Here is a 27,402-nt window from a genome sequence, read left to right as displayed (position 1 = left end):
GTTACATATGAATTGACAGCTAGGATCACCACGCAGTTGAGGAACACCTGTAGCCTAAAGGACAGAGAGGCCATATATAAACAATCAACCAAAAAAAGACTGAAAAGAATTGACATCAATGCAAGGTTATGTAGAAAACATTTTTAAAACTCTATAATTTATGTCTTCAGACAGAAGAGGCACTATATCCATTTTTTAAAAAAAGAACATGATGCCATAAAAAGAAGAGAAAATAAAAAGAGCACTTAGAAATTAAAGAGCAGGCATACTTCATTTTATTGCCCTTTGTTTTACTGCACTTTGCAGATACTGCTTTTTTTTTTAATGTTTTTTTTTTTTAATTTATTTCTAGGAGAGAGAGAGAGAGACAGCATGAGCAGGGGAGGGTCAGAGAGAGAGGGAGTCACAGACTGAGACAGGCTCCAGGCTCTGAGCTGGCAGTCAGCACAGAGCCTGACGCGGGGCTCGAACCCACTAACCGCGAGATCATGACCCAAGCGAAAGTCGGACGCTTAACCGACTAAGCCACCCAGGCGCCCCCTGCTTTTTTTTTTTTAAACAAATTGAAAGTTTGTGACAGCACAGCAGTGAGCAAGGCCATATGCACCATTTTTCCCAACAACATTTGCTCACTTCATGTATCTGTGTCACATTTTAGTAATTCTCAGAACATTTGAAACTTTATTGTTATTATTGTATTTGTTATGGTGATCTGTGATCAGTGATCTTTGATGTTACTTTTATAATTGTTCTGAGGTGCCTTGAACCAAACCCATACGACAGCAAACTTGATCGATCAATGTTGTGTGTGTTGTGATTGTCCCACTGATCAGTTGTTCCCATCTCTCTCTCTCTCTCTCTCCTCAAGCCTTCCTATTTCCTGAGACACAATATTGAAATTGAGTCAGTCAATAACCCTATAATGACCTCTAAGTGTTCAAATGAAAGGGAGAGTCTATCTGTTAGAGTAAGCGGTTAGTTAGGCTTTCCCAGGATGCCTGGAGGCCAGCAAAAGGAAAGTCAAGGCCCTTTATCAGAAAAGTTAGCAACCTGTCCTGGCAGCATTCTGCAAACAAGGCCACAGGGAGCCAGATCAAACCAGATAGACCCAAGATAAAGAAGGCCAAAGACCCTGACCAAGTAAAGGAGAAAAAACATGAAACCCTGTTCCCCAAAAAACCCCTACTTGGGTAACAAATATTCCATGTCTTAGTTAACAACTGACAGTAGAGGATAGAGACCAATCCTGGAGGCAGCTCTCCCTGAAGGTTGCCCACCCTCACACCTCCAGAGTGTACTCTCTCTTTTATAGACTCCACTTGTGCCACTCAACCAATGTGTCTGGGCCATCCTTGGTTTCTTTTCTTGCAAGAACACCAAGAGCCTCCAGCAATATTCTGGGCATGGTCTGGGTGGAGGCCTCAGGGACCTGAGATCTTTCCAGTTCATCTGGCAACATCTTTTTGTGAGCACAAAAGGGCATGCTGAGTGACACTCTTCATCAGTGAGTTTCCAACTCTTGCCTCCCTAGTGCTGGAAAGTTGCTCAGGAACCATACTTCCATGGGGCACCTGGGTGGCTCAGTTGGTTAAGTATCCAACTTTAGCTTAGGTCATGATCTCATGGTTCGTGAGTTTGAGCCCCGCATTAGGCTCTCTGTTGTTGGCACAGACCCCAATTTGGATCCTCTGTCCACCTTTCTCTCTACCCCTCCCTCCACCCTCCTCCACTTCCCCCACAGCCCCATCCCCAGTGTACACTTGTGTGCCCTCTCTGTCTCTCCGAAATAAATAAGCATTTAAATAAAAGAAGAAGGAACCATACTGCCTTTGTTCTGCTCTTTCTTTCCAATCCACCTGGGAAGCAGACAGTTTGGTAGCAATTATGAGACTGATTTTCAGCTCCAAAGAAGAAAGGCACACTTGCTCCATCCCATAGAAAGGTGTTCTTAGGCAACTAAGAACCTAGGGGAAGTGTCTGAGGTCATTCCTGGAGATGTGTAGCAGTCCTATGGGGAACACCCTGTCATGGTAGTTAATTTCTGGCTCACCGGGGGCTGCACACATAATGACTGATCGATCATCCAGGGATCCAAGCCCCATGGCAGTTTCAGACAGCTGCAGGGAGAAACTGAAATGCATAAAAGGGTGATTCATGGCCACCAACTCACAACCAGAACATCAAGATCCATTACATCAATCCCTAGGTGTCTGTCTAATATTCCCAAGCTGTCTCTAACTCTGCAAAATCTGTTTCTTAGGCATGGGACACTCTGACCCGACCCCATCCCTGTCTAGCTTCAGCTGCTTCCTCTCATTCTTATTTCCAGAATCTCCTTTGTTGGGATGTTGCCCCTAGAGGGGGCACTAGGTCCTGTGAGATGTTTTGCCGGCTATTGCAAAGGTCCTGCACAATTGCCTGCCCCCTCACACTGTTGTATCTGTGCAAAATACCATCAAATAGGCTATAAACCATTTCACTCCCTGGCAAAGGACCCCAACTATTGAGATTTCCCCCTGTGGGTCTGCCTTATTCAGCACTTAACTAAATGTGATTCAACCCAAATAATTCAGGGATACAAAGAGATTTGGGGGAAAAAAAAGTTTAGTTTCATAGGAACTAACAGCAAAGTGAGAGAGATCAACAGATACCTATGGGCCAGACAAGAAATATTCAGTCAAAGGGACCTCTATCCCTGGTAGCCATGTTTTGTCACCAACTGCTAAGAGGCCTATCAGAACAAAGACAGTGGGATATTCAGAGAACTTGGAGTCATGGTGATGATGCCTGTTCCCGATATCTCCACCCTGGGACATCAGAGGCCTTTGGGAAGGCTTCCGCTTTGAGGACTGCAAAAGCCAGCACCAAGCATGGGTTCTGGGATGCAAGGGCCAGCATGGTTGTCATACGACATACTGGCTACGGCTGTAATGAGAGAATGACAAGCAGACAACAGGTTGGGGACACCACCAGAAGTAGCAGGTTGGTCCACTGGCCATCAGAACTCTCCAGGAGAGCTCTCCTCTTAAATCCTTTCAGGTTCCCAAGAAGGAGGGAACTAACTTCCCCCAGGAAAACAGGACTCTGGGTTCCTGATAATGGGAGCCCTTATTTTGTTGCTCCTGTTTTCATTACAGGAGTCAACTCTCTCCCTGAAGGCAATAAGAAGTTCCACCTCCCTCCCCAAAGACTCCCCTCTGAGATGCATTCTGAGACACTGAGATCAACCTCCATTAAAAAAGGAAAAGGCCTGGGGCGCCTGGGTGGCTTAGTCGGCTTAGTCGGTTAAGCGGTTAAGCGTCCGACTTTCGCTTAGGTCATGATCTCACGGTCGTGGGTTCGAGCCCTGCGTCGGGCTCTGTGCTGACTACCAACTCAGAGCCTGGAGCCTGTTTCGGTCTGTGACTCCCTCTCTCTTTGATCCTCCCCTGCTCACACTGTCTCTCTCTCTCTCTCTCCTAGAAATAAATAAAACATTTTAAAAAATTCTTTAAAAAAAAAAAAAAGGAAAAGGCTTATCTTCTTTTGTAATACCACTTGACCTCAGTATAGGCTAGAGGATGGGGAAGTCTGACCAGAAAATGGTAGTCTTAACTATAACCCTATATTGCTACGTAATCTCTTCTTTAAGACACTAGAAAAAAAATGGGCAGAGATCATTTACATCCAGGCCTGTACAGCCCTCAAGGATGACCTGAACAAATATAGAACATGCACAGTGGGGAAGGGCCATTTAGACTTTGACTCTAAGGAAAAAACTATCACAGGAGCTCCCTTTAAGGAACAACCCAAGACCGGAGAGCAACACCTTAATGTGGTCAGCTCTAGCTAAGCAACTATCCACCCCCATCCCACCCCACCCCTCAACCAATCTATCCTCCTTTACCAGAGTCAGGTCAAGAGAAAGAGCGGCTGTGCCCCCTACAGGAAGTGGAGGGTAGGCCTCACGGAACCACAAGAGTACCTGTTTCCTTTTTAGTGTCAGATCTCAGGTAGTGCTCTAAGCACCTAGGTCAGTTTTCTGAGAATATGAGCAAATTTACTGAAGACTTCAGGAGTCTGACTCAGTGTTTTGACCTAATCTGTTAGGACCTTACAGTCATTCTCTCTCTTTGCTGTACCACAAAGGAGACATTCTGCATCTGGGTGGAGTTGCAAACCCATGCAGATGCCCTTCATGCTGCCCAGCCTATCAGATACCTGGTAGGAATGACAGCAGTACCTCAGATAGACCCCAGTTGGAATTATCAGGTTGGGCACCAGGGACTAGCCTTTAGGGACCACATGGTACTATGCCTTTTGGAGGAAATGAAGAGTTGTATCATCAAAGCCAGTGAATTATGACAAGATTAGGGAAATGACCCTAGAGTTAGGCAAAATTCCTTCCCTCTTCCAATCTTGCTTGGTAGAAGGGCTGTAAAAGTTCACTAATGTAGACCCAGACACTCCAGAAGGGCAATTAATCCTGGGACCCACTTCATAAGCCAATCAGCCACTGATATTCACAGAAAGCTCCAAAAGATCGCTTTAGGCCCCAAACTCCCTTGAACCAGCTTATAGATGTGGCCTTCTCTGTCGTCAGCAACTGAGATCAGGCTGAGGAGGAAAGGAAGAAACAACAAGGACAAAGGCAGGCTGGGCTTTTAGCTGTCACCATTAGGGCACCTGATACACCTCAGGTGTACCAACCCCTCAAAAGACCACGATCAAGAAGCTTGTTTCTCCTGTGGGTGCCTGAACTAGTGGAAACAAGAAGCCCTCCGAAGGCGCTCTATCCCCTATGTGGATGCAAAGGGCACTGAAAGACGGACTACTCTCGGGTCCAAAGGGAGCCAAGATCTGATCCTTTACCAGTTATGGCCCTAAGTGACTGATGGGGCCCAAGTTTCCTAGAGGCCCCAAAAGAGACCATCAACATTCCAAGGGAGGAACCATGGGTAACTATTGAAATGGCAGGGAAGCCTGTCAGATTTCTCATGTACTCCGGAGCCCCATATTCGGTCCTTATTTCCCATTCAGGACCCCTGACTTCCGAAGTACGGTCTATTGTTGGGGTAGAGGCAAAGTCAAAATCAGGATACCTCACCCAACCCCTACTTTGTTCATGGAGAAATTATCTTGTAACTCATAATAAGCTCCTGGTCAAGCCAGAATGCTCAAGCCCTCTATTGGGAAGGGATTTCATTTATTCCTTTTTTTTTTTTTTCAAGTTTTTATTTAAATTCCAATTAGTTAACATACAGCGTACTATTAGTTTCAGCTGTAGAATTTAAATAATTCAACACTTATATACAACACCTGGTGCTCATCACGATCATAGCACTCCTTAATTCCCATCACCTATTCAACCCCCCCTCATAGAAATCAGTTCTCTACAGTTAAGAATCTATTTCTTGACTTCTCTTTTTTCCCCCACTATATTCATTTATTTTGTTTCTTAAATTCCACATGAGTGAAATCCTGTTATTTGTCTTTCTCTGACTTATTTTGCTTAGAATCAAACTCTCTAGCTCCATCCATATTGTTTCAAATGCCAAGATTTCATTCTTTTTTTATGGCTAACATTCCATATATATGTATACCATATCTTCTTTATCCATTCATCAGCCAATGGACATTTAGGCTTTTTCATAATTTGGCTATTATTGATAGTGTTGCTGCAAACATTGGGGTGCATGTACCTGGGAAAGGATTTCATATTCATCCTTGGAGATACTCTCAACTTCCCAGAAACAAGGACCCTCTTCCCAGTTAGCCTGCACCCCCCCCACCTCTGTTCCACTCAAGGAAGACCCTCGTAATATTTCCCAACAAATCTGGGACCAAGTTAATCCCGAGGTGTGGGACAAAGGAACTCCAAGAAAACAATATTTACAATACCTGAAAAAATCACTTTAAAGGACAAAAATACCCCTGCAAATGCCAGTAAACCTAAAGTCCAATGAGGCCTCTAGACCTTAATAAACAAGTTCCTAAAACATGGCCTTCTAGTCCCTTGCCAGTCTCCCTGCAATTCTCCCAATTTTAAACCCAAACAGGGAACACTGGATGGTCCAAACCTCTAGGCAATAAACAAGGCTGTCATTCGTCTCCACCCCATTAGGCCTAATCCCTACACTATCTTAACCCAGATATCTAAAGCCACCACGTGGTTCACAGTCCTGGATCTTTAAGATGCTTTCTTTTGCATACCTTTACATCCAAATCTCAGTATTTCTTTACTTTTAAATAGACTACTCTATCTACCAATGTAACTCAGAAGTATACCTGGACAGTCTAGCAACAGGGCTTTAGGAACAGTCCCCACCCATCTGACAGTGCTCTTGTCAGAGTACTCAGCTCACTGTAGCCACTGAGCTCTCCTGCAACACACAGATGATAACTCATCTGTAGCCCCTCTAAGGAAGAATCAGATAAAAACACCGTCTGAGTTCTAAACTTCCTGGGAGAACAAAGGTATAAAGTTGCTCAACAAAGGCCCAAATTTCCAAAGAGGAGTATTTTATTTGGGGTATGTTCTGATGCTGGGAAGGTGGGTACTTTCTGTGAAGTACAGAGAAATTATATTGCATGTAGGCCCACCACAAACAAAAAAGCAGCTTAGAATGTTTTTGGGGATGGCAGGTTTGTGCCAAATCTGGATTCCAAGGTTTGGATGAATAGGAAGCCCTTGTATGAGGGTTTAAAGGAGCTAGACGCTGACCAGCTTAAATAGACAAGAAAATACAATAGGTTTTTCAAAAAATAAGAGCCTGCTCACAAACAGCCCTTGCACTAAGAATTCCTAACCTTAAAAAGCCCTTCAAGTTGTTTGTGGCTGAAAGGCAAAGGGTAGCCCTCGGGGTACTTATTCAAAATTTAGGATGAGGCCCACAGCCAGTGGCCTATTTTTCTAACAACTGGACACAGTGGCAGCCAGATGGCCGGGATACCTGAGGGCAGTCACTGCCCACTGCACTTTCAGTAGAGGAAGCCACCCAGTTAACCTTAGGTCAGTCCCTGGAAGTACAAACTATACACCCTATAGGAAGCCTTAGAGATTAAATAAATATTGGCTAACAGGAGAGCTACCTCCTTTAGTATCTGGAGCTACCCTATAGGTGATCCTTAAACTATGTCAAATTCTTAACCTGACTACTCTCCCGCCATGCAAAGGAGATAAAAACGTACTCACTCCTGTGTGGAAACCACAGAAGACTCCTGTGTGGAAACCACAGCAGTTTTTAAAAAGGGATTAAGGGGGCCAGACCTTTGTCAGGTAAACCTTCACCAGGTCACAGAAGCAGGAGGTCTGTCCCCACTACACTGACACAAAGGGTTGAGCTTATTGCCTTAACTAGAGCCTTACAGTTAGGAAAGGACAAACGAGCTAACATCTACACTGACTCTAAGTATGCCTTTCTTGTTCTCCACACCCATGCTACCGTTTGGAAAGAAAGGGGGCTTTTAACTGCCAAACACTCCCCCGTACATCACCAAGTGATCCTTGATCTCTTAAAAGCAGTACAGGAACCTACAGAAGTGGCCATAATCCAATGCAGGGGCCATCAAAGGGGAAATGCTAATATTATTGCAGGAAACAACTGAGCAAACAATGAGGCTATAAATGGGGTCCTGGCAGCACTTCCAGTACAGATAGCCTTACTCCCCCATGGGCCAATCCTCCAACAAAGGCCCCAACGTACAGAAAGGAAAATAAAGTAGGCTCAGCAGAAAGGCTACCAACTAGATCATAATGGATGGTGGACACAAGACCAAAAGGTGATGCTTCCCCAGGCATCCAATGGAAAATCATCAAGGGAACACACAACTTCTTTCATATGAGAAGAGATCCATTAATCTCCTTAGTTGATAAGAACCTTTTTAGGAATTGGCACGTCACGAGTATCAAGGAAGAGTTATCACCAGGGCCTGTGATCTATGTTATAAAAACACCTTTCGAGGAAAGCTTAGACCACCTCCACTCCTCTAGCCCATCCAAAGGTGAGGCACACACCCTAAAGAGAGCTGGCAGATAGACTTCACACAAATGCTCCCATCTCAGGGATAAATACCTCCTAGTCTTTGTGGACACCTTCATTGGTTGCATAGAGGCTTATCCTGCTAGAACAGGAAAAGCTCAAGAGGTATTAAAAGCCCTATTAAAGGGAATTATCCTGTGCTTTGGGCTTCTAAAGTCTCCACAGAGAGATAATGACCCCCCTTTATTGCAAAGCTTACTCAACATTTGTTTTTGCTTTGAGAATTCGTTACTACCTCCATGTTGCCTGGAGATTCCAATCCTCAGGAAAGGTTGGGCTACTCAAAACCCTTAAAACAATCTTGGCCAAACTTTGCCAGGAAACCTCAGAATCCTGGACAAAACTCACGCCCATAGCCTTCCTGTGAATGAGAATGGCTCCCAAAAGAGACCTCCAACTCAGCCCTTTGTAAAATTGAATGGAAGAGCTTTCTTTATGGCAGATCTGCTGTTTGATTCAGAAATGCATGAACTTATAAAACATTTAATCGTCCTAGGGCAGATACAGCAGGTTATCATAGATTATGGCAACAAAGTTTTGCCTGTGCCTAAGAAAGAACCTGTCCCTGCCCAGTTCAGGCCAGGGGATATGATTTTATTAAAAACTTGGTGAAAGTGCTCCCTTTCAGATCAATTAGACCCCAAATGAAAGCAGCTCTGCCAGGTTCTTCTTAGCACTCCAACAGCAGTTAAGCTTCAAGGCATAACTAGCTAGGTTAATCTGTCTAGAATAAAGCCAGTGGTTCCAGACTCCCCACAACCAAATACTAAAGAAATTCCATCCTATTCCTAAGCCTGTGGAAGATCTACATGACATCTTCAAAAAGATAAGTGCTTGATATACATTTGTTTTATATTGTTAGCTATCAACTTGATTTTTCTTATACTGGTTCTCCTCCTTGTGAACCTTTGCCTATATGGACCTTTAAACTGATTTCCTTATTAATCTTCAGACATACTCCAAAAAATCACATTTTATCTTATTCTAATCACTGCTCTAACTTGTGAAGGTCCACAGGGGTAAAGGGAAAACTGTTTCAAATCTTTCCATCATAATCTCCCAGGGGGATAAACTTTTAGCTGTTGGATCTGTCATTTACATTCTCAAGAAGACACTTCTTACATCTTGTTTTATCTCATTCATTCTCCCAGTATAATTCACCTCCAAACAAAACAAAACAAAACAAAACTATACTGGACCTAGTTCTCTTCCCCTAGAAGGGATACTTGTTGACCCAAATTGGAACATATGTGGACTTACCCACTCTCATCACCCAAGACATCTCAGGAATTAGTCCTTGATTTTACTTAACTTCTGAGTCCATGCTATCAAATAACACACAGACAAATCCAAAAGACGGGTCAGCTGCCAAATAACAACACCTCTTCACAGGATAACTCAAGATTCTTGGACAATCAAATAATTTCTAACTTAAGTTTAATGCACTAAGTACAATATAGGGTATGCTTGCTTAGAAAATAAAAATAATGCAGATTGTGATGTCACCCTCCTTACCTATGCTCAGATGCTCCCCAGAATAAAAGAAGAACTTCTCCACCCTAAATGCACACACAATCTTTCAGGTGAGTCCCGCAGCTGTAGAATCTGGAAACAGTGAGTTATCCCATAACTTTATATGCCCCTCCCAATTATCTCCTTGCCTGTGGACATCCTTCTCACAACCCACAGGAACCAATCTTTACCCAACTTGTATCGGCCCAAGGATTTCTTTGCATTGATAACCTCAAACATTGGGGCAGTTACACAACAGGGTATGTGGTTTTTCCAGGAGTCTGCATATATAATTCTACCCAACCCCATGCTAGAGCCTGAAGGGCAACAAGCCTTGTATTGGCTGGAATAGTAGGTACCCTTGGTGCTAGCCCCTTGGGTGGGATTTGTATACCATGAAACCACTCTGTGAAATCTGACAGCAATGTTAGATAAACTAGCTTTCACCGCTGCATCCACTTGCTCAGATCTCTCCAGGCCACACCAATCTTTGGCTGGTATAGTTCTGGACAACAGGCTGGTTTTGGATTACTTATTGGCTGAGCAAGGTGCAGTATGTGCTGTCATTAACAAAACATGTTGCACTTATGTCAACACCACTGGACAGATGGAAGACAACATCTGAAAATTATATGACCAAGCCAAAGGGCTCCACCAAATGACCAAAGCGGCTGATATCACTAATGCTATTTGGAACGCTGTGTGTGAGGTGCTTCCATCTATACCCTGGTTCTTGCCCTTTTTCGGTCCACTAGTGGCTATATCGTCACTTTTAGTTTTTGGACCTTGCTTGTTTAACTTGCTTGTCATATTTGTCTCTTCCAGACTCCAACAATTTCACCTCCAGATGATGATGATAGGCATTTCAACCTATATCTCCCATGAAGACGAAACTTAACCCACATCCCCTCGAACAATCCACAGCTTCCTTCTACTCCCCACTATCCTTCCAGGTTTCCTAAAACCTAGACAGCAAGGACTTCTGGAGCCCTCAGGCAGGGTGAATGTCCCATACCAGCATGAAGTAGTTACGTTAAGATGGATTGTCACCCATTTTCCCTTAAAAGATTTTGAGGGTCCAGAGTCCTTGCAGGGGGAATGTTAGAGTAGGCAGGTAGTTAGGCTTTCCCAGGGTGCCTAGAGGCCAGCAAAAGGGAAGTCAAGGCCCTTTATCAGTAAAGTTAGCAACCTGTCCTGGCAGCATTCCACAAACAAAGCCACAAGGAGCTAAATCAAACCAGAGAGGCCCAAGATAAAGAAGGCCAGAGACCTGACCAAGTAAGGGAGAAAAGACCCTGAATGAAACCCTGTTTCCCTCAAAATCCCCTACCCAGGTAATGAATATCCCATGCTTCGGTTAACAACTGTTAATAAAGGATAGAGACCAATCCCAGAGGCAGCTCTCCCTGGAGGTTGCCCACTCTTACATCTCCAGAGTATACTCTCTATTTTATAGACTCTTCACTTGTGCTACTCAACCAATGTGCCTGGGCTATCCTTGAATTCTTTTCCTGCAATGAGACCAAAAGCCTCGAGCAACATCCTGGGCATGGGCTGGGCAGAGGCCTCAGGGCCCAGAGATCTCCCTGGTTCACCCAGTTACATATTGATGTAGCAAACTTCATTGTTGTCTTATTTTATGGAATTACCACAGCCACCCCAACCTTCAACAACCACTACCCTGATCCGTCAGCAGCCATCAACATTGATGCAAGACCCTCCACCAGCAAAAAAGATTCTACTCAAAGCTCACATGATAATTAGCACTTTTTAGTAATAAAATATTTTTAAATTAAGGCGTGTAAATTTTTTTGACATCATGCTATTGCATATTTAGTAGACTGTAGTACAGTATAAACCTAACTTTATATACACTGGAAAAACCAAAAATTTCATTTGACCCACTTTATTGTGATATTTGCTTTATTGGTGTGGTCTGGAACCAAACCCAAAGTATCTCCAAGGTGTGCCTATATAATAAAAAAATTTTTTTTTGATATAGGGTGACTGAGTGGCTTGGTTAAGCATCTGACTTCAGCTCAGGTCATGCTCTCCTGGGTTCATAAGTTTGAGGCCTGCACTGGACTCTCTGCTGTTAGCATAGAACTTGCTTTGGATGCTCTATCCCTCTGTCCCTGCCCCTCCCACACTTGCACATACATGCTTTCTCTCTCTCTCTCTCTCAAAAATAAACATTAAAAAAAAACAAAATAATAATTTGATATAATATTTGTCTAATTAAATTGGGAAAATCATCCAGAAAGTGGAACAAGAAGAAAAAAAAGATAGAAAATAGAACAAGTAAGAAAAAATGTCATTCAAGAAGGTCAAACATCTGAGTAATGAATTTCTGAAAAAAGAAGACACACAATGAGGGAGGAGGAAGATAGAGAAATTAGCAATAAATAATACCAGAAAAATTTCCAGAACTGAGACATATGTTTCAAGATCAAACACAGCCTATCAAATACCAGCCCCATAAGAATGAAGAAAAACCCATAACCAAGATACATGACGGAATCTGAGAACACTGGGAATAAAGAGAAAATCCTCAAACTTCTTGAGACGAAACAAAACAGAAACAGTTTACATATAAAGAAATTACCTGAGGATGAAGTAGGTAAATTCTCCCTATTCCTTGACTTTAGCCCAGTGAGACTGATTTTATACTGTGATCTCCAAAATTTGTAAGATGATGAATTTGTGTTGTTTTAGAAAATGAAAATAAAATTATCTATAAAGAATAGGAACACGAGGTAAGATTTCTCATGACAATACTGGAAGCTAAAACACCGTGAAGCAAACCCTCTAATATTCTCACTAAAAATTATTTTCAACGGAGAATTCTATACTCCGCCAGAATAAAGACCATACATACATGCCAGGTCTAATGAAAAGGGGGGAGGGAGCACCCGCCTGCAACATTCTCAAGAAACTCTTAGAGGAGAGGTTCCACAAAGCGAGAAAAGGGAAGATAGAGATTCAGGAAACAGAGGATCCTTTCAGGAATGAGGCAGGGGGCCTTCCTGGATGGCTGTGCTCAATGAGGCACCAGATCATTTGAATGCAGTGGCTCTCAAACTTTGATGTGCACGGGAATCAACGGGGGATCTTGCTGAAATGCAGATTCTCATTCAGTAAGTGTGGGTAGGCCAGAGATTCTGAATTCTTTTTAAGTTCATTTGTTTTTTTTAGAGAAAGAGAGCGAGCGAGCGCGCGCACGCGTGCAAGTGCACACCTGCAAGCTGGGGAGGAGCAGAGAGACTGGGAGAGAGAATCCCAAGCAGGCTCTGCCCTGTCAGCATGGAGCTGGATCCCACAAAACGTGGTATCATGACCTGAGCCAAAACCAAGAATCAGAGACTTAAGTGACTGAGTCACTCAGGCACCCTGGATTCCGAATTTTTAACAAGCTCTCCTCAGAATGCTAATGTGGATGGTTCTGGGCTACAATTTGTACAGCAGGGTGTAGAGAACACAATCCAGACTGTAAGAAAGAATGAGGGAAACTGATTTCCTCCTGAAAGATCACTGAGAATGAGTTAGGGTTAGGTAACAATAGTGCAGTGGAGGAGGTAGAGAGACGGAAGGAAGGCAGGCAACAATTACTCTTTTAAATAAATACAAATCAAGGAGAAACGAGGGTTTGGGTGGGGGCAGTGCCATACATCCAGTCTTGCTACTATTAAACACCTAAAGAAAAAGGCCGGATCACCTTAACGGATCAAAATTCGGGACGCTGGAGTCTCTGAAGCATCCCTGGAGTTAGTAGCGTCTCCCTGCGCTAGAGTAGCTTGCGCGGGGACGCAAGGAGGGTGGATCTAAGCTTCACCCCCCGCCGCCCGTTGGGAAAGTGGGCGGGGCCTCGCGGGGCGGGGCGTCGACGGAGCCTTTTCTCTTAGGCGTGGCCCTGGCAGCAGAGTGATTCTGATTGGTGTCTCTTGATCCGGAAGCAGTTGCCGGCGCTCGGAAGCAACGGCGGGACGCGGGATTCCACGGGCCCTGCAAGTGCAGAATGGCCGGCGGCGGCGGGAAGCGCAGACCCGGCGGGGAGGGGCAGCAGGTACTGCCACAGTCGCTGTGTGGGCTCTGCCAGGCGCTTTGGGTAACAGCCAGGGCACCAAGGGGCAGCACATTGCATTTATCCAGTGGTAACTGAGTGGTTGCTGTGTGCCAGGGAACGGGGGAACGGCTGTCTGCTCCAGGCTGCTGTTTCCCATACTGCTGGGATTTGGACCGGAGAAGTAGCTCTTTTGCATCTTGTGCGCTCCTCGCGGTGCGGATCCTGGGGGAAGCAGCGTAAGACAACCAGTGGTTCAGTCGTTCTACCAGCAACAGATTGATTGGAAACCAATTATATGCCAGGCGCTGCCCAGGCGCCGCTGTTTTAGGATGAATCATGCTGCCACTGCCCGCCTGTATGGCCCTCAGCTTGGGGAAGCGGGGCACAAGTAAACATACATTTTGCTGTAACTGTTTTTTGTTTGGCATTGTAACGCTGCTGCGTAGAAAGTGCTGTGGAAACACTGAAGGAGGATCTAAGTCCCAGGAGGTTGTTAAGGTAGTCTTTTAGGGCAACGTAAGTTGGAAATGGCTTTTTAAGGCAGAGAGAGAAATAAGGAATAAGAAATAAAAGAGAAGTGTAGAGACTGCTTGGACACAGCGGAGTTCTGCCTGGCTGGAGTCTGGAAGATGGGAAAGAGGGACCTTATAAACGCACTAATAATGGGGAGCGGGACATGAATTAATGTGCCCGTTCTCATCCCTTTATACGATATTAGAAGTTCTGTAACTACTGCTGTAGCAATTAGGAGAGTCAGGCAGGAAAGAAATATTGTGATAAGGTTTTCATAAAAATTACTCTCTCTGTATTATAAACTCGATAAAGCAGGACAGTGTTAGCTTAATTGTTAGAGAGCCAAGTTCTGGGTATTATTTGTATTGGGTCATGCTTGCTAGGAACACCGGGGTAAAGGATGAGTGTAGCCAATGAAGGGGACAGCTGTCCTAAATTCTAGTTATTGGGGATTTGAGGATGCTAAATTAGTGTGTGAGGTAAGACAAAGCTGAAAAAATCTTTATCTCCCATTGAAGGTGCTATAAACTAGTTTGAGTGATAGCATTAGAAATAAAGATGAGGGGCGCCTGGGTGGCTCAGTCGGTTAAGCGACCGACGTCGGCTGAGGTCATGATCTCACGGTTTGTGGGTTCGAGCCCCGCGTCGGGCTCTGTGCTGACAGCTAGTTCAGAGCCTGGAGCCTGCCTTCGGATTCTGTGACTCCCTCTCTCTCCGACCCTCCCCTGCTCATGCTGTCTCTGTCTGTCTCTCAAAAATAAATAAAACATTAAAAAATAAAGATGAAAATGAATTTATAGACAATAATTAACAGTAATAGCTACCATTTATTTATTATGTGCTACAACTATTCTGCATATTTTTAAAAAACAACTTATTACTCCTAACAACCCTGTGATATAGGTATTACATGCCCTTTTTATAGATAAGAAAATAGGCACAGGTTAAGTAACTTCCCTAAGGTGACAAAGCTGGAAAGAAGAAGACTCTAGAATCAGCCCAGGCAGTCTACCCATTAGGCAAAACCATCCGTCAGCAAGGTAGTTTAAGGCTTTTCTTTATCTTAAGTTTGAGCCAGTCTTTGAATGCATAACCAAAGACTGCTATAAAAACATAAGAGAGGATAGGTCAGGACTTGATACGTTCCTACTTAAAAAAAATTTTTTTTTGATGTTTGTTTATTCTTGAGTGAGAGAGAGACAGACAGAGCTTGAGTGGGGCAGGGGTAGAGAGACAGAAAGACACAGAATCAGAAGCAGGCTCCATGCTCTGCTTACTATAAAATAACATGCTCTGACCTGTCAGCACAAAGCCCGATGTGGGGCTTGAACTTACAAACCGTCAGATCATGATCTGAGCTGAGGTCGGATGCTTAACTGACTGAGCCACCCAGGTTGTTCCTACTCTTGTATGTGATCGGAGAGGCAGCATAAAGTGGATGAATCTGTGCTCTGGAGCCAGCGCGTTTGGGTTTAACCGTTCTTCCACTTTCAGTTAGGGATGTAAGGGAAGATACTTCATTTTTCTCATTTATAAAATGTGGATGGTACTGTCTAGCTCACAACATAATTGTGAGGATTGAATGAATTAAGGAAAGTTTAGAACGTTTGGCACATGGTAAGTGCATGATAAGTATTGTTATTTATTACTTATTTTTACTGTTATCTTTACTGTTACTTATCAACATTTATTTCTGCATCCATATTTCTTCTTTTTTAATTTTTTAAAAATGTTTATTTATTTAGAGAGAGATACAGCGAGCAGGGGAGGGGCAGAGAGAAGGAGAGAGAGAATCCCAACCAGGCTCCACACTGTCAGCACAGAGCCCAGTGTGGGGCCCGAACTCAGGAACCACAAGCCCATGACCCAAACAGAAATCAGGAGTGAAACATTCAACCAACTGAACTACCCAGGCACCCTTTTTATTTTAATGTTTATTCATTATAAATTTTTTTTTTAATTTATTTATCTATTTTGAGAGAGAGAGCGAGCGAGCGAGCATGCACGCACATGCAGGGAAGGGGCAGAGAAAGGGAGAATTATAAGCGGGCTACATGCTGACCAGTACAGAGCCCATTGTAGAGCTCCAACTCACAAATTGCGAGATCATGACCTGAGCCAAGATCAAGAGTCGGATGCTTAACCAACTGAGTCATCCGGGTGCCCCTAAACGTTTATTCATTTTTGAGAGAGAGTGCATGAGCAAGGGAGGGACTGAGCAGGGACAGAGGATCCAAACTGAGCTCTGCACTGATAGCAGAGAGGCCACGTGTGGGCTTAGAACTCATGAACCATGAGATCATGACCTGAGCTGAAATCAGATGCTTAACCAGCTGAGCCACTCAGGTGCCCCTGGATCCATATTTCAGTAGCCTTTTTCTTCAATTTAAATTGTTTTATGACCTCAGACACATTATAATCCTTGACATAATAAAATGTTACTGGTCAATGCATGGCCCTCCTTTACCTTATTTAATAATGTAAAAAACATCCGTGAACCTTTGCCCTACCCAGGAACTAAAACACTGACAATTAGCTATACTTGTGTTCCTCACCTTTTTTTTCTAACTTCCTGTCAACCCCATTTATGTAGCTTCCATCCTCAATTTTATGTTTTGCCTTGCCTTCTTTTTATAGCTTTGTCACAAACAATATTTGTTGTTTTTGAATATAATAAAAACGCTGTCATGCTGCATATAAACTTTAAGGACTTTTTTCTTTCATGCAACATTGTATTATTAAGACAGATCTATATTGTGTGTAGCTATATTTTTCTTTTCACTAAGCAGAATATTCCACTGTTAGAAATCCTTTAAGTTTACCTCCTTATGTCAATAGACGTTTTCATTTGTTCCGTTTTCTACTCTTATAAACAGCACTATCAGGAACATTTTTTTAAATGTTTATTTTGAGAGAGCGAGCGTGTGTGTGCATAAGCAGGGGAGGGGCAGAGAGAGAGAGAATTCCATGCAGCCCCATGCAGGGCTGGAACTCACAGACACATCATGACCTGAGTTGAAATCAAGAGTTGGACGCTTAACCAACTGAGCCACCCCGAGAACATTCTTGTTTGCATCATCTGATTTATAAATATATTGTATAGACTTTGATATGTAAACTAACATCAATAACCTTGAGCCTACTGGGAAAATAAAATCTGAGAAACTTCTAGGTTAGAATTTCTCAGCCTTGCACAATGGACATTGTGAACCTGGTAGGCGTTTCTTAAGGGCGCTGATCCAGTGCATCGTCAAATGCTCAGCAGCATCCCTGGTCTCTGCTCCACTAAATGTCATTGGCACCCTATCCTAAATTTATGACAACTAAGCGTGTTCCCTGGGAGGCAAAGTCGCTCCTAGTTGAGAAGCGCTGACACAGGTGGAAAGGAAGAATAAAAAAGAAGAAACTTAATCCAGAAAGAAAGGATAGAGGCTCCTAGAAAGAAAAAACTGCTGCTTAGAAAACTAAAGATATAGGGGCAACTGGGTGGCTCAGTCGGTTAAGTGTCCCACTTCAGATCAGGTCATGACCCCATGGTTCATGGGTTCAAGCCCATCAGGCTCTGTGCCTGGAGACTGCTTTGGATTCTGTGACTTCCTCTCTCTGCCCCTCCCCCCTCTCATGCTCTGTCTCTCTCTCAAAAATAAAGAAATTTAAAAGAAAACTAAAGATGTAACCTCCAACTAAGCATTTTATCTTTATAGAAATTAACAAATAGGTATTATAAAACCTAGCATACTTACATAACATATTGCAGGGATATTAGAGATGAGTTTTATAACCTAGTCCTGGCATTAAACGCCCTTTTCTGAAATAATTGTTTTCAGAACAATTGTAAAATTCAGAACAATTTACCAAAAAATGGTAAGTCCCCTTTTATCAGGTTATTTCTGACAGTTGGCTTCTGGTGTGATCACCGAATCTACTTAAATGGCATAATAACCTATTTACCCAAAGAAGGCAAAATCTTCCTTATTCCTCTTCCTATTCTGTACCTTATATACTTGTTTTTTTATTTTCTATATTTCCATTCTCTTAGAGAAGTATATTTAAAGACTTGCTGTGTGCATCCTTCTTGACCGCTGTATATTACAGTTTTCCTTTTTTCTTTGCCCAAAAGAATCCCTAGATTTTATTCAGAAATACCATTTGTGGAGTTTTAAGGAAACTTAAAACTGTATCAGAGTTGGGTGAACAAAAATGAGCAATACTGGGGGCACCTGGGTGGCTCAGTCGGTTAGGCGTCTGACTTTGGCTCATGTCATGATCTTGTAATCCGTGGATTCAAGCCCCGCATCGGGCTCTGTGCTGACAGCTAGCTCAGAGCCTGGAGCTTGTTTCAGATTCTGTGTCTCCCTCTCTCTCTGCCCCTCCCCAGCTCATGCTCTGTCTCTCTCTGTCTCAAAAATAAATAAACGTTAAAAAAAAAAAAAAGCAATATTGTTATGCAAGGAAAGTTACCAAAATTACTTTTGGAGAAACAAAAGTTCTGTATGCTGAGTTTCAGTGTGAAAACACAGTTGATGTGAAGAAGAGTAAATCCTGTGAAGCTGATGTCTCCAGTGACCTTCGACAAGAAGTAGAAAATCATTATAAACTTTCTCTTCCTGAAGATTTCTATCACTTCTGGAAGTTCTGTGAAGAGCTTGATCCTGAAAAGCCAGCTGGTGAGTTGTTCCGGAATCATTCTGCTTCTAGAATGGAAAAGATAATAGGAAAGTGGACCAAGGAATCTAAGTAGTTCACAGAAAAGGAACTTTTTCAAAGAAATTTCTAAGAGAAATATAAAAATAATGCTATAATAACATGTGACTATCCCCTGTTATACTGGCAAAGGTAAATAATTTCACAACATGCTTTGATGAGGGTTTTAAAGAAAAGAAGTACTTTGATTTGTTGCAGGAGTTTTAGTATGACTTAGCAGTTCTACTTCTAGGAACTTAGGGATTAGGTGAACTAAAAATTATGTTCAGTTCAATGAAATTTATTGAAACACGTGGGAAATGGCAAAAGCCCATCAATAACACATCTGTCAATGGATATTCATAGTTTTGAAAGAACAAGGTAAATTTTATATAATGAAGTATTGTGCCTAAAATATGTCAAGTGAAAAAAATGTATAGAGTGTGCTACCATTTGAATTTTTTTTTTTTTTAAGTTTATTTTTGAGAGAGCATGAACAGGGTAAGGGCAGACAGAGAGGGAGAATCCCAAGCAGACTCCACACTGTCGGCACAGAGCCAGATACAGGGCTCAAACTCACAAACTGAGAGATCATTATCAAGAGTCGGATCCTTAACCTATTGAGCCATTCACGTACTCCCCCATCCCGTTCATATTTTTTTTTTTTAAAGTCAAAGACACACATATTCCTATGTACTTTTTGGGTGCTTATGTACTGTCTCTGAAAGGATGCACAAAAAACTGATAATTGTTGTTGCAGAGTTGCTTTTCACCATTATCTTTTGTGGTGTTTATGTGTTTTAACAGGTGGGAGATAAGCACTCCCATAAAGTACTGATGGAAATGTGTATTGGTAAATAACAATGAATTTTGGCAATATAGCAAAACACTTAAACTGTGCAGCAACTTATCTGACAATATGATTGCACAACATGTATTAGCAAAGATGTTCACTGAAGCACTGTTTAGATGAGTAAAAAAAATTAGAAATGGTAAATGTCAATAATGGAATTTCATACAGCTATTAAAAATTAGGAAAAAATATTTAATAACATGGAAAAATACTCAGAAAATTTAAGTGAGGACTGAATGGAAAACAAAAAACCATTATAAAACAGCATGATTTCCTTTAAAATATCTATATGTTCATAGAGGGAGGAAAACATTACTGTGTATCAGACTATTAACCTTGTTATCTCTGGCCAATAAGATGGATGACTTTAGTTTTTTGGTACTTTAAGAATTAGTGTAGCGACACCTGGGTGGCTCAGTTGGTTAAGCATCCGACTCTTGATTTCAGCTCAGGTCATGATCTCCGACTTTGGGAATATAAACCCCTCATCAGACTCCAAGCTGTCAGCGTGGAACCTGCTTGGGATTTTGTCTCTCTCTCCTCTTGCTCTCTGCCCCTTCTTCCCCCACCCAAAATAAATAAACTTAAAAAAATTAGTGAATGCTACCCTAAGTTCCAACTAAGCTGAACATTCCTCCCCTTCCCCCCAAATAAACTGTTTCTATGCCTTTATTCAAGTTGTTACTTCTTCCATGAATTTTCTTCCTCCATCCCCATCTCCTTATATATCCAGGTCCTGCCTGGAGTGCTTATTCTCTCTTAAAGAAGGGACAAGGACCCATCTGATATAAAAGGATATGTTTGAACATGTACACTCTCTGATTTTATTTAGTATTCTCCCTTTGTGATCTGTGGATGAAGAAGAGATGGAATCATCCAGAATTAGGGTTGGACAAAGGCAAGGGAATTGAGAGTGATAGTTAGCTGAGGTGTAGGAAGAAGGGAAAGGAAATGCTTTCATTAAATATACTTTTTATTGAATAAATTGTTTACCCTCCTTAATGCACCTTCACTTGCTGTCTTATTTCTTCCTTAATATGAGTATGTTACAAATATCTGAGGCTAAAAACAACATAGCAATGAGTCAGTGTAAGTACTTGAAGCTCTAATATGCCCATGAGAATACAAAAGTCTTGCTTTGTGCAGAATAAGAAACAGCAGTAATGTTTGAAATAAAATCAGTTGTGAATTTAAGAGAGAATTAAATGTGAGTGCCACGTTTTCATTGCTCTGATTTTTCATTGAGTATTTATGTCTTCAAATGTAACTGAAGCTCTTTCATTTTAGAAGCTTTTTTTTTTTTAAGAAAATTTCTTAGAAATAGTTTATGAATAAAAGGCCTTTCCTGTCTGCCTTCAGAAAGTTATTGTCTGAATACACTTACTTAATTTATAGATGCCCTTTCCACAAGCCTTGGACTTCGATTAGTGGGTCCTTATGATATCCTTGCCGGAAAACATAAAATGAAGAAAAAGTCAGCAAGCCTGAATTTTAACCTTCACTGGAGATTTTACTATGATCCTCCTGAGTTCCAGACCATTATTATTGGAGATAATAAAACTCAATTCCACATGGGGTATTTCAGGTAAAAGAGATATTCTTCTCTAAAATACAGCTACTGGGCTGTATCCGTAGTATAATGAATATAAATAGACGTTCACTAGACTCACTTAAGGTCAAGGGCATATTTTCCTCTATTGGTGGATACATAGGCATCTAATGTTCTTGATATTGCCATTGTAAGCTACCCAAGGATGAGTGAATTCTTTAGGGTTGAACCTCACTGGTTTTTCCTTTGTGATTATAAACTTTTTTTACCTTTTGGATTGAGAAACACTCTTGTAGCCCAAGAAAGATAATTTAGAGCAGTGGCCATGACTTAAATTGGCTCTGCACTTCCAAGGACCATAGAATTAAGAATGTGCTGTGGAGTCAGACTGGTTCTATTATCTGAGTGACCATGTGCCAGCCACCTTTAGTGATTGTGATTTTCTGTTTACCCAGTTTCCTCTAGTAAGATGAGGATAATAATTGTACATACCTAATGGGAATATTAAAAGGATTAAATGGATACGTGCAAGATGCTTAGAATGTTAAGAAATAGAAGTAGCTTGAAAGAAAAAAATACCTTCTGTCAGTAGAGACACTGTTTAAAGATTAACTGTGGGATAATAGAGGAAGCCTGCCTAGCGAGAAGTGTGGTACTGTAGAATGCACACAGGGCTGGGAACTGGGTTACATAGATTCTGCTTCTGGCAGAATTTACTAGGACCTTGGCTGAGTCACTTCATTGCTCTGTATTGGTTTCCTTTATTGTAAAATAAAATGATTTGGTTTATATGTCTGAATTGCATCCCTTCTCATGTTTTATAATCCTGTCCTGTTTCTTTTTGTTTCTTTACCTTTTTTCTTTTTTACACAGACTATAGAACTAGGGTAGAGAGGATTGTGTATAATTTTCCCTACTTCTTTTGACAAGCCTTATTCCCCCTTTCTTTGTATTTAAATATAAAAGTAACTAGGTCTTAAGAATTTTAATTTTAGATCTGTTATATAAGTAAGATTTATTGGAGATCTTCCTAAGAAACTTAGAGCTTAAACCCAGCAAATTTGTCCCAATTTCTTAAAAACCTGCAGACATATAAATTGTTGTCTATAGGCCTAAAATTCTACTTGCATGATGGGCAGCTAAATTTTTAATCTTTTGCTTAAACAGGGATTCTCCTGATGAACTTCCTGTATATATTGGTACAAATGAAGCAAAGAAAAACTGCATAATTGTTCAAAGTGGAGATAATGTGTTTGCTGCAGTCAAGTAAGAAAATATTTTAATCCTTCTCCTATTTATAATATTGGTTTAAAATTTTTGTACTATATCAGTCCATCACTTAGGGGTATTGAGGTAACTCCAAAAGTTTAGATTTCAAGAGATCATTTCCATGATGTTTTCAGATATTCTCATCCACACTTTTTTTTTAATGTTTGTTTATTTTTGTGAGACAGAGACAGAGCGTGAGCAGGGGAGGGGCAGACAGAAGTAGACACAGAATCCCAAGCAGGCTCCAGACTCCAAGCTGTCAGCACAGAGCCCAGTGTGGGCCTTGAATGGTGAGATCATGACCTGAACTGAAGTCAGACACTTAACCGACTGAGCCACCTAGGGGCCCCTCTTATCCACACTTCTACTTTTCACCAGAAAAGTACTCATGAAACAAATTACTTTATTTAAGGAAAAATATTATTTAATCTTGAATTTGTTAGTCCCATGGCAAAATCAAAAGATTTTTAGGCATTTTATTTTAAACACCATCACTAAGAGTTCATTAAAAGAACCCACTGTGTACAGTTCAAACAAAGATTTAATACAGTAAAAGCAGGTGCTCATAAATTGTTGAATCACTGTGTTGTATACCTGAAACTAAACATTGTATGTTAACTATACTGGAATGAAAGAAAAGAAAGTCAGGTGTTCATAAAATTCTTGCAAGGGCCAGTGGAGCCTCCAGGCGTGCCATTTGTGTGGCGGAGCTGGCTCAGTGGTGGAGTTTACAGCTCTGCCACTGTCAGGAAGCTGGGAGGTCAAGAACTGCTGCCACAAGTGGCTCTCGTCAGTCACTGTCTGTGAATCATTCTGTGGGAGTAAAGGGGCTGCCCTGCCTCCACTTCAGCCCCGACAGAAGCTGAAGACCAGGCACCCACATGTCAGCTCTAGCTGCTACTGAATAGTCTGATGCCTCTGGCTATTCACTGCTGGTAGTAGACGTACAACCTTCACCTGGTATCTGTTCTGCCTTTCACATTTCAAAGAACTGTATCTGTTTGAGAGAAGCTAAGCCTCCCGTGGAGCCGGAGCTGAAGAATAGGGTGGGAAATGTAGCAGGCTCTTGTGGGAAGGGGGCTTGGAATGGAGCTATGTGAGCCAGTCCATATACTGTGCCAGCCACAGACTTGATTTGAAGCGTCTGGCAGCAGCTGTGCAGTTTACATTGTAATAAATGAAGAGAGCAGTCTTTGTCACCTTCCATATAAGTAGGTCATGTTTTGTGTGGCCTCTTTTCACACTCCACTTGAAGACTTCTATTCCCTATGACTTAATAGTGCAAATTTGCAGTAAACAGAATTCAAACTAAGTCAACAGGTGCCCTGTCTAGACTGCTGCATGCATACTGCTATATCTGAAAGAGGAACTATATGGTGGATGTCCAAAAAAGCTCTTTGTCTTTCTGATACTTCTCAGTTTTTCTAAAATGTTTCTTGTTATTTATAATTTATATATTCTTTCAAGCTCTTCAGATTATTCAATTTAAGTTGGTGGTATCTTTATTAGAAAGTGTAGCTCTTTACTTGCTTATTACTTGTCTCTTGCATTAACATAGAAGTTCCATGAGGAAAGAGGCTTTTTCCTTATGCAAAGTAGCTGCCCCACAGTAGATGCTCCATAAATAGTTTATTCATTCTACAAATAATTTGGCATGCAAAAATGCGTGACTTTTCCTTAGTCTTACTAAAAATCTTTTTAAGTTTATTTTGAGACAGAGAGTTCGAGTGGGGGAGGGGGAGAGAGAGAGTCCCAAACAGGCTCTGTGCTGTCAGCACACATCCTGATGTGGAGCCTCAAACTCACAAACTCATTGTGAAAGCAAGAACTGAGCCAAAATCAAGAGTTGGACGCTTAACCAACTGCGCCTTCCAGGTGTCCCATCCCCTAAAAGTCTTTTTTTTTTTTTTTTTAAAGAAAGATACAGTGGTAAAATAATCCAAGACTGTTCTGGTTTTCGTGGGGTTGGGGTTTTTTGTTGTTTTTTTGGGTTTTTTTTTTTTTTAGCTTATTGGAGAACACCAAAAAGGAAACAAAAATTGGTGATAAATGTATAATTTAGGTGAAGACCAGGAACTATTTGAGTACCTAATGTTATTTCACACAAAGAATGTCTTCTGCCTTCAATAATTTATCTCAAACTTAGAAGTAAAAGGTTGGAATACTTTTCAAGTATTATAACTGTTTTAGTTTTTTGGCACCTTCAACTAATCAGGACACTTAGTTTCTTTATCAGCCTGAGTAGCTGATACTTTTTTTTTTTTTTTTTTAGGCTATTTAGCCATATTGCTAGGCCTCCACACAGTCTATTGCTGTGTAGCATTTTATTTATTTTTTTAAAATAGTTTATTGTCAAGTTGGTTTCCATATAACACCCAGTGCTCATCCCCACAAGTACCCTCCTCCATGCCCATCACCCCCCTTCCCCTCCCCCACCCCATCTGCCCTCAGTTTGTTCTCGCCATTCAAGAGTCTCTCATGGTTTGCTTCCCTCCCTCTCCCCCATTATTTTTCCCTTTTCTCCCCCATGGTCCTCCATTAAGTTCCTCCTAATCCTCCTATACGTACAAACATATGGTATTTGTCCTTCTCTGCCTGACTTATTTCGCTCAGCCTAACACCCTCAAGTTCCATCCATGTTGCTACACATGGCCAGATTTCATTCTTTCTCATTGCCATGTAGTATTTCATTGTATAGATAAACCACATCTTCTTCATCCATTCGTCAGTTGATGGACACTTAGGCTCTTTCCATGTTTTGGCTATTGTTGAGAGGGCTGCTATGAACATTGGGGTACATGTACCCCTGTGCATCAGCACTCCTATATCCCTTGGGTAAATTTCTAGCAGTGCTATTGTTCTATTGTTAATTTTTTGAGGAATCTCCCTACTGTTTTCCAGAGGGGCTGCACCAGTTTACATTCCCACCAACAGTGTAGAAGGGTGCCCATTTCTCCACATCCTCGCCAGCATCTAGAGTTCTCTGATTGGCTCATTTTAGCCACTCTGACTGGCGTGAGGTGGTATCTCAGTGTGGTTTTGATTTGTATTTCCCTGATGAGGAGGGATGCTGAGCATCGTTTCATGTGTCTGTTGGCCATCTGGATGTCCTCTTTGGAGAAGTGTCTGTTCATGTCTTCTGCCCATTTCTTCACTGGGTTGTTTGTTTTTCGGGTGTGGAGTTTGGTGAGTTCCTTATAGATTTTGGATATTAACCCTTTATCTGATATGTCATTTGTAACTATCTTTTCCCATTCTTTTGGTTGTCTATTAGTTTTATGGATTGTTCCCTTTGCCGTGTAGCTTTTTATCTTGATGAGGTCCCAATAGTTCATTTTTGCTCTTGATTCCCTTGCCTTTGGGGATGTGTCAAGTAAAAAATTGCTGCGGTGGAGGTCAAGGAGGTTGTTTCCGGCTTTCTCCTCTAGGGTTTTGATGGTTTCCTGTCTAACATTCAGATCCTTTATCCATTTTGAGTTTATTTTTGTGTATGGTGTGAGAAAATGATCTAGTTTCATTCTTCTGCATGTTGTCCAGTCCTCCCAGCACCATCTGTTAAAGAGGCTGTCTTTTTTCCATTGGATACTCTTTCCTGCTTTGTCAAAGATTAGTTGGCTGTACACTTTTGGGTCCAAAGCTGAGTTCTCTATTCTATTCCATTGGCCCGAAGGAAATTGAAGAAGACACAAAGAAATGGAAAAACATTCCATGCTCATGGATTGGAAGAATAAATATAGTTAAAATGTCATTAATACCCAAAGCAATCTACACATTCAATGCAATCCCAATCAAAATTGCACCAGCATTCTTCTCAAAGCTAGAACAAACTTTCCTAAAATTTGTGTGGAACCACAAAAGACCCCAAATAGCCTGAGTAAGGTCTTTTTAAGGAAGACTATTTGTAATAAACATTTTTATGCCCAGGGAAACTAGTTCGCTGTGCAAGATTTAATCCCAAAGAAATGCAGATTCAGCCAGCAAACAGTAAAGATTAAAGAATTTTAATACTGGGGTGCCTGGGTGATTCAGTTGGTTAAGTGACCAACTCTTGATTGTGGCTCAGATCATGATCTCACTGTTTGTGAGATGGAGCACCACATTGGGCTTTGTGCTGACAGTGAGGAGCCTGCTTGGGATTCTCTCCCTCTCTCTGCCCCTGCTCTCCACGGACATGCTCGCTCTCCTCTCTCTCATTCTTGCTCTTTCAAAATAAACTTAAAAGAATGATTTTTTCTCTTTCTTTTTTTTCACTAAAATAATTATAGCAATAGTTTTGACCTCAGAGACCTCCTGCAAGGTTTCAGGGACCCCATAGGGTCCCCAGACCATTCTTTGTTAACTACTATTTCGTTAATGGTTTTAAACCTGACTGTATATCAGGATCTCATGAGTTACAGTTAGGAGTACTTTACCTTGAGGTCTGTAGGTCTTACCTCTAGAGATGCCACTTCAGTACATCTAGAATAAGACTTAGGAATTTTTTTTAAGTTTATTCATGTATTTGAGAGAGACAGAGACCGTGTAAGCGAGGGAGAGGGGCAGAAAGGGAGAGAGAAAAAATCCCAAGCAGACTTCACAGTTAGCATTTGAGCCGATGCTCAAACCCAGGAAACTGTTGGATCATGTCTTGAGCCACAACCAACTGAGCCACCCAGGTACCCCAGGAATATTTTTTTAAATACATAAGTATATCTAAATGCAATCCATAATTATACTTCTGTAATTTTAATTATAAATGGACATTAAAAATGAATGAACATATTTAATGACTGCTTGCCTTGTGCAGACCCAAATACTATGTAAAATATTTGGTACTTCATAAAAAGAATAAATGTGGCCAGTATATCAGATCATGGGTCAACTTGTTCGTCTTTTTTCCTCTTGCCTGCTGCCCCCATATTCTCTGCCTTGCAATACAGGGTAATATGAATTTGTTACT

General features: G+C 41.6%; 1 protein-coding gene and 1 long non-coding RNA gene across 3 annotated transcripts in view; one reads left to right on the top strand and one right to left on the bottom strand.

The window, feature by feature from the left end:
* The window catches only part of LOC120221691, a 238,320-nt gene extending 224,976 nt beyond the window's left edge, over positions 1-13,344 (bottom strand). The window contains exons 1-2 of one of the 2 annotated variants that reach the window (XR_005525874.1): positions 13,249-13,344; positions 9,282-9,346 (exon numbers count right to left, since the gene is read on the bottom strand). This is a non-coding gene — a long non-coding RNA (uncharacterized LOC120221691). The remainder of the gene's footprint in view (positions 1-9,281; positions 9,347-13,248) is intronic. The other variant, XR_005525875.1, reaches the window with a different exon arrangement.
* Positions 13,345-13,504: 160 nt separating this feature from the next.
* The window catches only part of LOC120221693 (histone PARylation factor 1), a 29,977-nt gene continuing 16,079 nt past the window's right edge, over positions 13,505-27,402 (top strand). Inside the window, exons 1-4 of the mRNA XM_039219217.1 lie at positions 13,505-13,596; positions 18,617-18,776; positions 21,041-21,230; positions 22,362-22,460. Of these exons, the coding sequence (XP_039075148.1) occupies positions 13,549-13,596; positions 18,617-18,776; positions 21,041-21,230; positions 22,362-22,460 (497 nt within the window). The 5' untranslated portion in view covers positions 13,505-13,548. The remainder of the gene's footprint in view (positions 13,597-18,616; positions 18,777-21,040; positions 21,231-22,361; positions 22,461-27,402) is intronic.

The sequence above is a fragment of the Hyaena hyaena genome, unplaced genomic scaffold, assembly GCF_003009895.1.
Source record: "Hyaena hyaena isolate Hyena2069 unplaced genomic scaffold, ASM300989v1 scaffold_804, whole genome shotgun sequence".
Classification (NCBI taxonomy): domain Eukaryota; kingdom Metazoa; phylum Chordata; class Mammalia; order Carnivora; family Hyaenidae; genus Hyaena; species Hyaena hyaena.
The sequence above is the reverse complement of the archived record's forward strand: the minus strand, read 5'-3'. Positions and strand labels throughout refer to the sequence as shown.